Source organism: Trachypithecus francoisi, unplaced genomic scaffold (genome assembly GCF_009764315.1).
Source record: "Trachypithecus francoisi isolate TF-2019V2 unplaced genomic scaffold, Tfra_2.0 Lachesis_group1, whole genome shotgun sequence".
NCBI classification, from domain to species: domain Eukaryota; kingdom Metazoa; phylum Chordata; class Mammalia; order Primates; family Cercopithecidae; genus Trachypithecus; species Trachypithecus francoisi.
In genome coordinates, this window is record NW_022681454.1 from 39664317 (window position 1) to 39680281 (window position 15965).

Here is a 15965-nt window from a genome sequence, read left to right on the forward strand (position 1 = left end):
TTATTAAGAAGACTAAAACACTATAACACAGAAAATATCAAAAGAAAAAAAAATTGTTCTTTACGAGGCCAGACAGGTGTAGTGACATGTAGGAATTTAATTCTGATGATGGTATTACCACTGTTATGAAGATTCTATTCAGGTATTATTCTATTCATGACGGTCCTAGGTCAACAACAGGATTAATTTTAATTCAACAGCTCACTTAAGAGCATTTTATAGGCTGGGCATGGTGGCTCATGCCTGTAATCCCAGCACTTTGGGATGCTGGGAGGTGGGTTGATCACTTGAGCCCAGGAGTTTGAGGCCTGGCCAACATGATGAAACCACCTCTCTACAAAAAAGTTAAAAAATCAGCCAGGTGTGGTGACACATGCCTGCAGTCACAGCTACTTGAGAGGATGAGGTAGGAGGACTGTTTGAGCCAGGGAGTTGGAGGCTGCAGTGGGCCAAAATCAAGCCACTGCACTCCAGCCTGAGTGATGGAGACCAAAAAAAAATTTTATACAGATCAGTGGATTCGATTAGAGAGCATACTTTTGCAATTCTCATTATTTCTATCAAAAGCAAGGCACAGTTAAGTGTTTAATACTAAATCAATAATAAAAATCATTACATTTTAGCAAACTTTTAGTAAAGTACGGCATTCAAAGTAGGAAGCTCCGTTTATTTCTTGGAATGTGCATTTGGAGAATTCTCTAAGCTAGGGGTCTCCAACCCACGAGCCGCAGACCGGTATGGGTTATAGGTCGTGGGTCTGCGGCCTGTTAGGAACTGGGATGCATAGCAAGCAGTAAGTGGCTGGCCAGCAAGCATTACCACCCGAGCTCTGCCTCCTGTTGGATCAATGGCAGCATGAGATTCTTACAGAAGCACAAATCCTACTGTGAACTATGCATGCGAGGGAGCTAGGTTGTGTGCTCCTTATGAGAATCTAACTAATGCCTGATGACCTGAGGTAAAACAGTTTCATCCTGAAACCATCTCCCCACCTCAATTTCTCTGTGGAAAAATTGTCTTCCACGAAACTGGTCCCAGGTGTCAAAAAGGTTGGGAATCACTGCTCTAAAGGGGTCATTACTGAGGCACATATATATACATTTACAGGACAAAGTTAAACAAGTTTAAAATACCATCTAAAAGCAGGAAACAAATAAAAGCTTTTAAAAATCCAAATTAGCTGGAAACACTTAACAGAGCCTGGGTTACCTGAAAAATTTACTTACATGGGAAACAACTTGCTGAAAGCAGAATGGATACACTGTATATTAATTAATAACACCATTTATTGAATGGTTTTATGTGATAAACTTCATATAAACCTAGATATTAGTAATTGTCCATATGTATTATTAACATCTGCATTATAAAGATGAAGAAATTGAGGCTTAGAGGAGGGAACTTGTCCCTCCTTACAGTGTGCCAAATATTAAAAATTTTTGTCTGCAAAAATACCACGTTTCAATAAAATGAGATTAAAATAATTTAAAAAATCTGAAAACTCTTTTTAATACTAGAAATTCCTAGAGTAAACATAAGATCAACAATATTTGTAGTCTTCTGTTCAAGTCAGAATAATGTTCAGGGCTGTGTAAGACAATCTCCCATTCCTTGATAAACCCTGATTTTCTTTTTTTACTCTGTAGTCAAGACAATTCAGTATTTGTCACAATGGTTGATAGTAACTGAAATTTAAATCAGTTTAGTGTGGTAGGAAAAATGAGAGGAAGAAAATTACCTTTTCAGGTTGTGTAAAAAATTTCATTGGGAGGACTGGGTCCTTTGGTGAATCTGCATTGCACAAAGCACTTTTACTATTTATAACACAGAGAGCCACATCACATACTGTATACAGTTTCTAGGGAAGAAAACGAATCATATATAACTTTTAGTATTGCGAAATAATCACAATTACCAATTCCACTAAATGTATAAATTAGAGTTAAAAGAATGATACTGTGGTTGTTATTTATTCCTTGAACATTCCATATTTCTGTTCAGCATTGTTTATGTAGCCTTGTGGTAAAGAAAAATCCCTCTATATGAATTTAACATGAATGCCAATATGCATGGCATTCATATAACAAATGAACCAACCCAAAGAAAGCACACAAAAAGAACAAGCATTTGTCTGTAACTCTTACTGTAAGTTTGTAAAATAGCATAGTTGTACATTTTATTCTTATCCTCTAGATCTAAGGTTATAATGTCTTTTCAGAGCACTAAAGATTCTTGAAATAAAATTCACTTGTAATGAAGTGCAATAAAAACTATTCATTTACTTTTGTAAACATTCTAAAATTTAAATTATTATGTATGGCCAAAAAAAAAAAAAAAAAAAAAAAACAGTGGGACAATATATTTTTCTATTACATCTTAACATCCACTGGCCTAAGACTCATCTTACTTCATTTGTCTTGGATTCATCTGGAGACTGGGCATCTCTGGTTAACTTGATGTTCTCTGCCATCTTCTTCATAAAGGCATGGCTATTGTTTTCATTCTTTGTCATTAAAACTTCAAGCATGAACCATAGGCACCTAAATGTAAACATATTAAAGAGACTAGATATAGATAGATGCTTTAGCTTAAAGCAATAAATATGTTAACAGGAATTTCTGTTGTCTGAATAAAATAAAATAAAATGATCAACCTTAATGACTAGTACATGTTATTATCCTATTAATAATATTCTATTCAAATGGAAAATTAAAGCATGAAATAATATATAAAAAATGAAAACATAGCTTAATATGAGAAATTCTGTTTCTCATATTAAGTTTCATAAGGCATATAAAGATTCACCCTAGCTGGACATGGTGGCTCATGCCTACAACCTCAGCACTTTGGGAGGCTGAGGTGGGTAGATTGCCTGAAACCAGAAATTCGAGGCCGGGCGTAGTGGTTCATGCCTGTAATCTGGGCACTTTGAGAGGTCAAGGAAGGTGGATCACGAGGTCAGGAGATCGGGACCATCCTGGCTAACACAGTGAAACCCTGTCTCTAACCAAAATACAAAAATTAGATGGGTGTGGTGGCAGGCGCCTGTAGTCCCAGCTTCTTGGGAGGCTGAGGCAGGAGAATGGCATGAACCCGGGAGGCGGAGCTTGCAGTGAGCCAAGACTGCACTACTGCATTCCAGCCTGGGTGACAGAGTGAGACTCCGTCTCAAATGGAAAAAAAACAAAACAAGGAATTCGAGACCGACCCCGTGAGACCCCATCTCTACAAAAAAATACAAAAATTAGCTGGGCATGGTAGTGGGTACCTGTAGTCCCAGCTACTTGTGGGGCTGAGGTGGGAGGATCGCTTGTGGCTGCAGTGAGCCATGATCACACCACTGCACTCGCGCCTGGACAAAAAAGTGACACCCTCTGAAAAGAAAACACAGATTCACCCTACAGGTAAGTTTAGATAATCTGATGTATCTTAACACCCAGCAATGATGAGCAAATCAACACACAACAGTCTTGGCATTTTGATTATTTATAAGCTATGCAGAAGTTCTACAATTGGTATGCAGTTCTGCTGAGAAACAAATCTAAACTGCATGTACTATGAGGCTGATGTGTGTGGTACTCAGCCACTCAATTAAGGAGTCACAATCTCAAACCACTTTTGCTATTCTACACTTGTCACTGTATATTCATTTAACATATTGTGTCTGAAGGGAACATTTGAATTTCCAAGTAAAAGGGAACCCCAAATCAGGCTGAACATTAGAATTGCTTGGAGAACTTAAATAGACAAATCTGGAAATGGGGCCTGTTTTTATAAAGATCCCGGGATTTTCAGGCAGTGACACGACTACTACATTACTGCATCAACAGGGGAGAAATTATTTGATGATACTCTGTACAAAGTTTCTTTTCCTACATTCCATGTAACTGTTTTAAGAGACTACTGTAGCATGCATTAGTTTTTTAGCTTAATGGCTTAAATGATAGTTGATTGTTTCAATAATATTTATTAACTTTGGCAAAGAGTTGTCAACTCTAGTTAGATATTGGATAGCTGCTAGAATCCTGATCAAAGAAAGGAGCAGAATAATGAATAACAACACATATAATAAAAATTAGCAAATATTTAATGTGTGCTTACTATCTAATAAGCATTAGGCTAAGCACTTTACCTTCATATAATCCTCATAACTCTATAAAGAATATGAAAAATCATCACCATTATATATAGAACCTATTTTTTTTTTTTTTTGTCTGTCTTTTAAGACTGGGTCTTGCTTGTTTCTCAGGCTGGAGTGCAGTGGCGTGATCACAGCCCTGGCAGCCATGGTGTCCTGGGCTCACACTATCCTCCTACCTCAGCTTCCTGAGTAGCTGGGACTATAGGCGTTTGCCACTACGTCTGGCTACTTTTTATAGAGCTGGGGTTTCGCCAGGTTGCCCAGACTGGTCTTGAACTCCTAGGCTCAAGCAATCTACTGGCCTTGGCCTCACAAAGTGCTGGGACTGCAGGCGTAAGCGACCACACCTGGCTGTCTAAGTATTTTTTTCAAGCGTTACCTGTTTAGGGTCACAGAGATAAAAAGATGGAGCTAGGATTAGAACCAGGTCTGCCTTTACACTTTTAACAAAAATACACAAAATAAATATAATAAACATTATCTGAGCAACTATGTACTAGACAAAGGTGGCAACACTGAACACATCAGTTCTACAGGTTTGAGGATTCTATATATTTATGTAAACACTGAAGTCATTTCCTTGACTCTCAGGTCAGAATTCTGTTGAGTTTCTATTAACTTGAAGATTTGTTTGATCCCTTTTCACAAAAGTATAGGGTTAGGATTACTCTCAGTTTTAGGGGATAAGGTGAGGAAGCATTCCTACACAGCGTTTCTTTAAAAAGTTGTAACAAAAAAATCTTGCAATAAGGTTTTAAACATTAGTATATATATATATATAAAATACTTGAATGCACATCAACACAATAGAGAATTTATTCCTTGAAGTAACTGGAAAAAAGTATGATTGTTTTGTGGTAAGAACGCCAATTCCACCTTAATTTTATGCAAACATGCTGAGACTAATGTGCTATCTAACATGAACCAATTGACTCAATAAATTTTAGTACTTGGAAGCTGTTCAATATAATGTTATGTTTAAAACAGGATACAAAACAATACAAAACAAAATGTATTATAAAACAATAGAAAATAGACATTAAAATGGCATTTTGTGAAATTAGAATATGATGAAAACCTTGGGGCCGTGTCTCACTTCTGCATCCTCAATACTGCCCAAGAAATGTAATCATTAATGTTTACCCATCCTACGAAGTACACAGACTCCCATAATCCTCTGTTTCTTCTTGCCTTATCCAAAGGAGCTAATTCCTCTCCATCTCAATGTCTTTTCACTGAGCTCTCTGGAATACACTTTTCCCCCAAAAAGAAACTTCAATGAATGCTCACTTCACCTTTTTGCCATAACTGAAACCATACCCCCACTCCAAGAATGCTTGCCTTGCATTCCCCTAAAGTTGTAACTGCTCATTCTATTAGATGACGCATACTCAGGGTTAGAGAGTGGGTTCAGCTTCTATCATCCCCAATGCTGATTCCAGTTATTTTTTCATGTTTATGTACAATTACTCCAAGGAAACTTATGCCATTTGGCTGCTTCTACCATCCTCTCCTTGTCAACTTATCTATCAGCTTCCCTATGTTCCTTGCATTCATTTAGTTTCTGGATGACATTTTTCCTCAACTCCATCTTTAAGTCCTGCCTATTTTCTGGGCAACCTACTCAACACGATTTCCTAATTCTTTGGCGGTTCCAATCCTGGTAAATTTTCTTTGCCTAAGACATTTCACTGCCTCAGACATTCCTAGACTTGGTTAATCTTTAGAAATTGTTCACCTGTGAAATTACAAATTCACTGCAGCCTACCTTCTGGGCTCAAGCGACGCTCCTGCCTCAGCTTCCTGAGTAGCTGGGACTACAGGCACACGTTACAATACCAAGTCAATTCAAAAAAATTATTTGTAGAGATAGGGTCCTGCTATGTTGCTCAGGCTGGTCCTGAAATCCTGGACTCAAAAAATCCTCTTGTCATGGCCTCTCAACATTTTAATCACTTTTTTAAAAACAGTGTGAACTCTCTTACCAATTTTTCTTCTGGTACACTTGCTTTGAAAAACTCAAGAACAATCCAAGTCTTTGGCTTCTTGACAGCTATATTTAGAATTGTTTAATGCTACAGAAAAACCATGTAGCTGAGAAGCTTGATATAATTATAAATTTAAAATTTTTAACTTGGTACTTTATGCTAGCCAGCTATCCTATGTGTCACCAGGATTTTTAGCTACTTCTTCACAGCAGCTGTTTCCAATCTTTACACTACTCATATCTAATTCTATCACCCTCACCTACCAGTAGACTCTGCTCCTTTATCATTTAGAAGCCTATCATTAGATGAGACCTCAACTACTTAACAGCAGTCCTGGAAAATTATTTTTATTCCCTGGCCTTCCTTTTATCTATCTTTAAGATCCCACCACCTCACAAATTCTTCTTTTAGAAGTCCTCCCCTCAATTTATTACCATCGTTTCTTTTACCTACAATCACACTTTATCCCCTGGCTCCTTAAATACTTCCCATTGCCGTCTTCCTCCCCAGTTCATAGCCAATTTTTAAAAAAGATTTGTCTAAACGATACGTATTCTTTATCTTTTGGCAATTTGGCTTTCATCTGCATTGCTTTACTATAGCTGCCCCTGCCAAGCTTATCAGTGAGTGCTTTGTTGCTAAACACATTTTAAACAATTTTTCCAACCAGTAAGCAAATACATACAGTTTGTTGTTAAATTCAAAGGACACTTATTAGCTGTGTGACTTTACCCTTGCTGATATCTTCATTTGTAAAATGGGAACAACAGGAAGGGTGTGGTGGCTCACACCTGTAATCCCAGCACTTTGGGAGGTCGAAGCGGGTGGATTACCTGAGGCCCGGAGTTTGAAACCAGCCTGGCCAACATGGTGAAACTCCATCTCTTTAAAAAAATACAAAAATTAGCTGGACATGGTGGTGCATGCCTGTAGTCCCAGCTACTTCGGGATGCTAAGGTAGGAGAATCGCTTGAACCTGGGAGGCGGAGGTTGCAATGAGCCAAGATCACACCACTGCACTCCAACCTGGGTGACAGAACAAGACTCCATCTCAAAACATAAACAAAAACAAAAATAAAATGGGAACAACAGTAATTATCCCATTGTTCTAACGAATAAATGAGGTAATATTTCCAGTACACTTAACATATAATAAAAAGCCAATGAAAGTTAGCGGGTTCCTGATCATTTTTCCAAACTGCTGCTCCTTTGACCTCCAATATTCTTCCTCCAGGTCGTTTTCTGATTCTCTCTTCTTTCCAGCAGTGATATGTCTGAAGTCTACACTATTAGAAGTTCTGCTCTACAGATTATTTTTTCTTCCTCCTCTTTTTAACTTCTGACTCCCTCCAAGTGTGAGTTATGTGCCTATTCTAGGTTCTCCCACAATAGCAGAGCATATATCACATACCATATTGTAACCACCTCTTTACCTTTCTTCATCTTCCATTAGATTGTAAACCTTAAGGGAATATATATGATACTCATATTACATAACCTCACAGCCCAAGAACCTAGCATATCTGGCACATCGAAAGTACTCTATAAATATTTGTTAAGGAAGTATGAACATATGAAGAAGAAAAAGTGTTGAAACATACAGACCAAACTGTTAATAGCAATGATGGGCTTTTAGGGGGTTTAATGATGAATAATTATTTTCTTCTTAATGAATTCATTTTCAATTTTATCTTATTGAATATCAATAAAGGAGAAAGGTAATCATTAAACATTAAAGGCGGCTGGGCGTGGTGGCTCACGCCTGTAATCCCAGCACTTGGGGAGGCCGAGGCGGCCGTATCACGAGGTCAGGAGATGGAGACCACAGTGAAAATCCGTCTCTACTAAAAATACAAAAAATTAGCCGGGCATGGTGGCGGGTGCCTGTAGTTCCAGCTACTTGGGAGGCTGAGGCAGGAGAATGGCATGAACCCGGGAGGTGGAGCTTGCAGTGAGCCGAGATGGCGCCACTGCACTACAGCCTGGGCGACAGAGCAAAAAAAAAAAACTAAATAAACATTAAAGGCTACATTTAAGTAAGATTTTTCAAATTCAAATAAATTATTACTGATGTCAGAAAAATGGCAGAGTTAAGAAATTTCAGGTATCAACTGCAACAACAAAACAAAAGCTGGAAAAAACCAATCATAATCACCTGTCCAGAACTCTGGAAGCTCATGGGACCCAGCAACCAGGAGGTAAACACCTGGTTTGATGGAGGGAGAGGGGATGAATCTCAACAGTGAAGGGAATCTATGTCAGGGTCACAGGCTGACCATAGAGATAACAGAACTATAACTTCAAGGCCTACACAAAACAAGGAATACAGACTTTGTGAAAGTAGTTTAGAAAAGTCAGAATGGTGGACTGCGCCCTACAAGAACCAAAAGCAATCTAGAAAGAGGGGAAGAACCAGACTTTTAGAGTTATCACATTATAGTACTTAAAATGTCCAATTCCTAACAAAAAACTACAAATCACATAATCAGGCAAATATGACTAACTCACAGGGGAGAAGAAAGAATTAGGAATTAACCCTGAGGAGGCCCAGATTTTAGAGTGACTAGTCAAAGACATTAAATCAACTGTCTTGAATATACTCAATGAGATAAAAGAAACAAAGATAATTATATGTATGAACAAGCAGAGAATACTGATAAAGAGACAGAAATAATTAAAAGGAACCAAGCAGGAATTACAGGACAGAAAAGTATAACAGCTGAAATTAAAAATTCACTCTAGGAGGATTCAATGGCAGACTACAGCAGGCAGAAAAAAGATTCAGCAAATCTGTAGATAAGGCAATTGAAAATTGCCTGTCTGAACAGAAAGAAAAGAGAATGAAGAAAAACAATTTCTAAAGAACCTGCAAGACACAATCAGAAATACTAACATACACATCATGGAATTCCCAAATGGAAACACAGAAAGGGGCAGAAAAAATATTTGACGAAATAATGGTCAAAAACTTGCAAATTTTATGAAAGATGTGAATTTATACATCCAAGAAACTCAGTGATCTCCAAGCAGGATGAAATCTGAGACCCACACTGAGACACATTAGGGTCAAATGGTTGAACATGTGATAAAGAGATAAAGGATAAAGGTCTCTTCAAAGCAGCCAAGAAGGAAGTGACTCATGTTAAAGGATCTTCAATAAGAAAAACAGCTGATTTCTCATCAGAAGCCATAATGGCCAAGAGGCAGTGGTGGGATGACATCCTCAAGTTCTATAAAAACAAAAAACAAAAAACTCTGAACAACTCGTCAACAAAGAATCTTTTTTTTTTGTTTTTTTTTAAGAATCTTATATCCTACATAAGATTTGTCTTTGTCCAAGAATAAATACAAAATCAACACATTTTCCAAATAAACAAGAGCAAAGGGAGTTTGTCATTAGCAGACCTATCGTAAGAGAAATGCTAAAGTGAGTCTATCAGGCTGAAATGAAAGAACACTAGATAGTAATTTAAAGCCACAAGAAGAAATAAGTATATCTGGTAAAAGTAACCATATAGGTACATTTAAAAGACAGTATTATTGTACTTTGGCTCATAACTCATTTTTTTCATACATGATTTAAAAGGAAAATGTAGCTGCGCGTGGTGGCTCATGCCTGTAATCCCAGTACTTTGGGAGGCCAAGGTGGGTGGATCTCCTGAGGTCAGGAGTTCGAGACCAGCCTGGCCAACATGGTGAAACCTCGTCTCTACCAAAGATACAAAAATTAGCCGGGCTTGGTGGCGGGCACCTGTAATCTCAGGTACTCAGGAGGCTGAGGCAGGAGAATTGCTTGAACCTGGAAGGCGGAGGCTGCAATGAGCCGAGATCGTGACACTGCACTCCAGCCTGGGCAACAGAGTGAGACGCCGTCTCAAAAAATAAATAAATAAAAATAAAAGGAAAATGCATAAAACAGTAACTGTAAATCTAAGTAAATGGGAATATAGCCTATAAAGATGTGATTTGTGATAATAAAAAATAAAGGGAGGGAAAATACAGATGTAGAGGAGCAATGTGTCCGTAAGCTATTGAAACAAATTTACTATTATTCAAACTAGGTTGTTATAAATTTGAGATGTCAGCTGTGATCTCAAACCTAATGAAATAGCTAAAAATTTTACAAAAGAGAAGTCAGAAGGTTCGTCACAAAAAAGTCAACTAAATACAAAAGAAAGAGGCAAAATTGGAGGAATTCAACAAAACACAAGACATGCAGAAAATACACAGCTAAGGCCGGGCGCGGTGGCTCACACCTGTAATCTCAGCACTTTGGGAGGCCGATGTGGGCGGATCACGAGATCAGGAGATCGAGACCATCCTGATGAACACGGTGAAACCCCGTTTCTACCAAAAATACAAAAAAATTAGCCGGGCGTGGTGGCGGGCGCCTGTAGTCCCAGCTTCTAGGGAGGCTGAGGCCAGAGAATGGCGTGAACCCAGGAGGCGGTGGAGTTTGCAGTGAGCAGAGATCGCGCCACTGCACTCCAGCCTGGGCGACAGAGCGAGACTCCGTTTCAAAAAAAAAAAAAGGAAATACACAGCTATTTAGCAAAACTCCTTCCTTATCAGTAATTACTTTTAATGTAAAAGATATTTCATGTAACAGTAACTAGAGATAAGTGGCTATTTTATTATTAGATAAAACAGATTTAAAGTCAAAAAGCTAACAAGAGACCACAAGGACTATACTGATAAAAGGTCAATCTGGCAAGAAAATGTGACTGTAATAAATATATACAAAACAAACAAGAAAGTCCCCAAATCTATGAAGCAAAAAATCAACAGAATTGAAGGGAGAAATAGAGTGCCTTAATAAGAACTGGAGACATCAATAACCCATTTTCTTTTTTCTATTTAATTTTTTAAAAAGAGACAGAGTCTCACTATGCTTCCAGGCTGGTCTCAAATTCCCAGGCCCAAGCAATTCTCCCGCTCCAGCCTCCCAAAATTGCTGGGATTACAGGTGTGAGCCACCATGCTTGGCCAAGAATAAAATGTTTAGAAATAAATTTAACCAAGGAAGACAAAGACCCGTACCCAGAAAACTACAGAACAGTGCTGGAAAAATAAATAAAATAAAAATAAAAAAATTAAAGGCCTAAATAAATGCAAAGACATCCTGTGCTAATAGATTAGAAGACTTAATACTTGTAAGATAGTATCACCCAAGGCAATATACAGATTCAATGCCATTCCTATCAAAGTACAATGGAATTTTTTAGAAATATAGATAAATGCAACCTAAAATTCATAAGAAATATCAAAAGCCAAAACAATCTTGAAAAAGAACAGAAATCAGCCTTCCCAATTCTGAAACTTATTATAAAGTTACAGTAATGACAGAGTTACATGGCATAAGGCCAGACATACAAATTAAATAGGATTGAGAGCCCAGAAGTAAGCCCTTGCATATATGGTCAGCTGATATTTGACAAGGGTGCCAAAACCAAACTTTGGGAAAAGAACAGTCTCTTCAACAAATGGTACTGGAAAAATGGGATATTCACAAACAAAATAATGAATCTGAATGTTTACACCTTATACCACTTGCAGGAATAAATTTACAATGGATCAAAGATCTTAACTGAAGAGCTAAAACTATAAGTCATAGAAGGAAATGCAGTAAAATTTTCTTTTTTTTTAAGACAGAGTTTTGCTGTTATTGTCCAGGCTGGAGTGCAACGGTGCGATCTCGGCTTACTGCAACCTCCGCTTCCCAGGTTCAAGTGATTCTCCTGCCTCAGCCTCCCAAGTAGCTGGGATTACAGATGCCCGCCACAACACACAGCTAATTTCTTATATTTTTAGTAGAGACAGGGTTTCACCATGTTGGTCAGACTGGTCTCGAACTCCTGACCTCAAGGTGATCCACCCGCCTCGGTCTTCTAAAATGCTGGGATTACAGGCATGAACCACTGTGCCTGGCCGAAAACACAGTAAAAAAGTTTTGGATTTGGCTCCTTAATTATGATAACAAAAGTACTGTATAGATAACAAAAGAAAAAATACACTGGGCTTCATTAAAGTGAAAACTTTCATGCATCAAAGGATACTATCAAGAATGTAAATGATGTACCTGATAAGAGATAAATACCCAAATACAAAAAGAACTCTTTTTTTTTTTTGAGACGGAGTCTCGCTCTGTCGCCCAGGCTAGAGTGCAGTGGCCGGATCTCAGCTCACTGCAAGCTCCACCTCCCGGGTTCACGCCATTCTCCTGCCTCAGCCTCCCGAGTAGCTGGGACTACAGGCACACACCACCTCGCCCGGCTAGTTTTTTATATTTTTTAGTAGAGACGGGGTTTCACCGTGTTAGCCAGGATGGTCTCGATCTCCTGACCTTGTGATCCGCCTGTCTCGGCCTCCCAAAGTGCTGGGATTACAGGCTTGAGCCACCGCGCCCGGCCACAGAAAGAACTCTTACAACTCAATAACAAAAAGACAACCCAATTAATATAAAAGGGCAAAGTCACTGGACATTTCTCCCCTTAATTGTATGATTAAAAGTGGTTAGCCGGGCGCGGTGGCTCAAGCCTGTAATCCCAGCACTTTGGGAGGCCGAGATGGGCGGATCACGAGGTCAGGAGATGGAGACCATCCTGGCTAACACGGTGAAACCCCGTCTCTACTAAAAAATACAAAAAAACTAGCCGGGCGACGTGGCGGGCTCCTGTAGTCCCAGCTACTTGGGAGGCTGAGGCAGGAGAATGGCGTAAACCCAGGAGGTGGGGCTTGCAGTGAGCTGAGATCCGGCCATTGCACCCCAGCCTGGGCGGCAGAGCGAGACTCCGTCTCAAAAAAAAAAAAAAAAAGTGGTTAAAAACGGCAAATTTTGCTATATATATATTTAACACAATTAACAAAAAAATTGTTTCTGACACAATAACTTACTAGTTTCCATAAAGTTATGTAACTACATTCTGAAAACCTTAAACAAACAAAAAAAACAGACCGGGTTTCCTGTCACCCAGGATAGAATGTAGTAGCTGGATCAGAGCTCAATGCAGCCTTCCACTCCTGGGCTCAAGCAATCCTTCCACCTCAGCCTTCCACGTAGCTGGGATTACAGGTGAGAGCCACCACACCCGCCATGAAAAACATTATTTGGAACTTCAAATTACATGGTAATTTATACACAAAAATGGAAATGATTTCAGCAAGATGGCAGAACATCTAGAAAATATTTAAGACAAGAATACCATCTTTAATGCACCAGAAGCAGGAGGAGAACTGAGTGATGCCACCACTGGTAAGAGAAACAGTTCAATTTCAGACTGCACCACCCTGATCTCCTGAACTGTCACAACACCACTTGCATACAATTTCCCTAGACTCGTGGTTCTGAGATGAGAGGAGGGAACTGGAAGTGGAACTCTGAGCTCTCCACAAGTCTGGGAAGCCCACTCCAGTCCTGTCCCATGAGAACCACTGGGACTGCTAGATGGGCAGAACCACCTGGGATGAACTGGGGACAAAGAGCAGGGCACTGATTGTGCTTGAACTTTGGTGACTACTCAGTGCTCCAGTCAGTGGGGACACCATGTTGAAGCTACTATGGAAAACAGTATGATGGTTCCTCAGGCTGGGTGTGGTGGCTCATGCCTGTAATCCCAGACGTCTGCGAGGCCAGAGTGGGAGGACTGTTTGAGCCCAGGAGTTCAAGACCAGCCTGGGCAACATAACAAGATCCCATCTCTATAAAGAGAGAGAGAGGAAAAAAAGAAGGTTTCTCAAACAAACAAACAAAAACAGATCTGCCATATCATCCAGCAATCCCACTGCTGGATATATATCCAAAATAAAGGCATTTGGTACATCTTGGCCGGGCATGGTGGCTCATGCCTGTAATCCCAGCACTTTGGGAGGCTGAGGCAGGAGGGTCACTTGAGTCCAGGAATTTGAGACCGGCCTGGGCAACACAGTGAGACCCCATCTCTACAAAAAACATAAAACTTAGCCGGGCATGGTGGCACATGTAGTCTCAGCTACTTGGGAAGCTGAGGTGGAAGATTGCTTTAGCCCAGGAGGTCAGGGTACAATAAGCCCTGATCACACCACTGCACTTCAGCCTGGTGGTAGAATAAGAACTTGTATCATTAAAAACATAAAATAAAATAAAAATGAAGATCTTATACAGGCAGAGAGTAGAAGGGTGGTTACCAGAGGCTGTCAAGTGTAGAAGGGAAAGGGGAATAAAGAGAGACTGGGTGCCAGGTGCAGTGGCTCATGTCTGTAATTCCAGCACTTGGGGAGGCTGAGGCAGGCGGATCATGAGGTCAGGAGACTAGCCTGGCCAACATGGTAAAACCCCATCTCTAACAAAAATACAAAAAAAGAATTAGCCAGGAGTGGTGGCAAGCACCTGAAGTCCCAGCTACTCAGGAGTCTTGAGATGGGAGAATCACTTGAACCAGGGAGGCAGATGTTGCAGTGAGCCAAGATCGTGCCACTGCACTCCAGCCTGTGTGACAGAGCAAGACTCTATCTCGGGGAAAAAAAAAAAAGAGACTAGTTAATGGGTACAAAAATACACTTCGATACAAGGAATAAGTTCTGACATTTGATACCACGGTAGGGTGACTATAGTTAACAATAACTTACTTGTATTTTAACAATTTTATTGTTACTATTATTTTTTAGAGACAGGGTCTCACTCTATCACCCAGGCTGGGGTGCAGTGGCTTGATCATAGCTCATTGCAGCTCCGACTGCCTGGGATGAAGAGGGGATGGATATCTTAATTATTCTGATTTTCTCATTACACACTATATGCATGTACCAAAATATTATGTGTACTTCATAAATGTGTACAATTATTATGTATCAAAAAAATTTTTAAAGATACTCGAAGCTGTTGCATGCTAGACAGAACAAAGAATAAAAAATATGCTCCACTGTTTTCAGTTCCAACTCCAATTATTTCACACACTTCAGTAGTCTTCCCATATTCAAACCCTCTCAAAATAAATAGTAAAAATCAAATATAATATCTAAGATAACCAAACTAACCTATTTCAAACACTTAGATAGCTTGACTAGCTGCAAACAGAAAATGAACAACCAAAACCTGGCAGATGGGAACATTTTTGAAAGATGAAACTGGCAATTTATAATAAATGAATAAAACCATAAGGAGATTCTAATTCTAATGGAAATATAAACATAATAATACATAATTTACCATTTATTGAAAACTAAACATAATTTTTAGAGTTCTCGAAAAACAAGACTTACTCTTTGATATCACGAAGCTGATCAACATCTTGTGATCTTGTGAAATCTGGATCATGGGCCAGAAGGTGAATCATGTATGGAACTACATATTCAGGCAACAGTGATAATAATTTCTCTGAAGTAAAAACATTATTAAAAACAATCTTTATAAAATGCCTTAGTGGACTGAGTTCTAACCACTTAAGTTTCCATTTTTCCCCTCAGTTATTTGTTTTTTTTTTTTTGTTTTCTGCTTTTTTTTTTTTTGAGGTGGAGTCTCGCTCTGTCGCCCAGGCTGGAGTGCAGTGGCCGGATCTCAGCTCACTGCAAGCTCTGCCTCCCGGGTTTACGCCATTCTCCTGCCTCAGCCTCCCGAGTAGCTGGGACTACAGGCGCCCGCCACCTCGCCCGGCTAGTTTTTTGTATTTTTTAGTAGAGACGGGGTTTCACCATGTTAGCCAGGATGGTCTCGATCTCCTGACCTCGTGGTCTGCCCGCCTCGGCCTCCCAAAGTGCTGGGATTACAGGCTTGAGCCACCGCGCCCGGCCCCCTCAGTTATTTCTAAATTAGACGCAACATGGTACCTGGATACTAAAATACTTTACACTTCACTTTTCAA

The 15965-nt window shown here is 39.5% G+C and overlaps 1 protein-coding gene across 3 annotated transcripts in view; it reads right to left on the reverse strand.

Annotated features, from left to right (window-relative positions):
* PDS5A (PDS5 cohesin associated factor A) overlaps positions 1 to 15965 on the reverse strand; it is a 170088-nt gene that overhangs the window by 26112 nt on the left and 128011 nt on the right. For all 3 annotated transcript variants that reach the window (XM_033214029.1, XM_033214030.1, XM_033214031.1), the window contains 3 exons: positions 15367 to 15481; positions 2408 to 2540; positions 1739 to 1858 (listed from right to left, as the gene is read on the reverse strand). In XM_033214029.1, coding sequence (XP_033069920.1) covers positions 1739 to 1858; positions 2408 to 2540; positions 15367 to 15481 — 368 coding nt within the window. The remainder of the gene's footprint in view (positions 1 to 1738; positions 1859 to 2407; positions 2541 to 15366; positions 15482 to 15965) is intronic.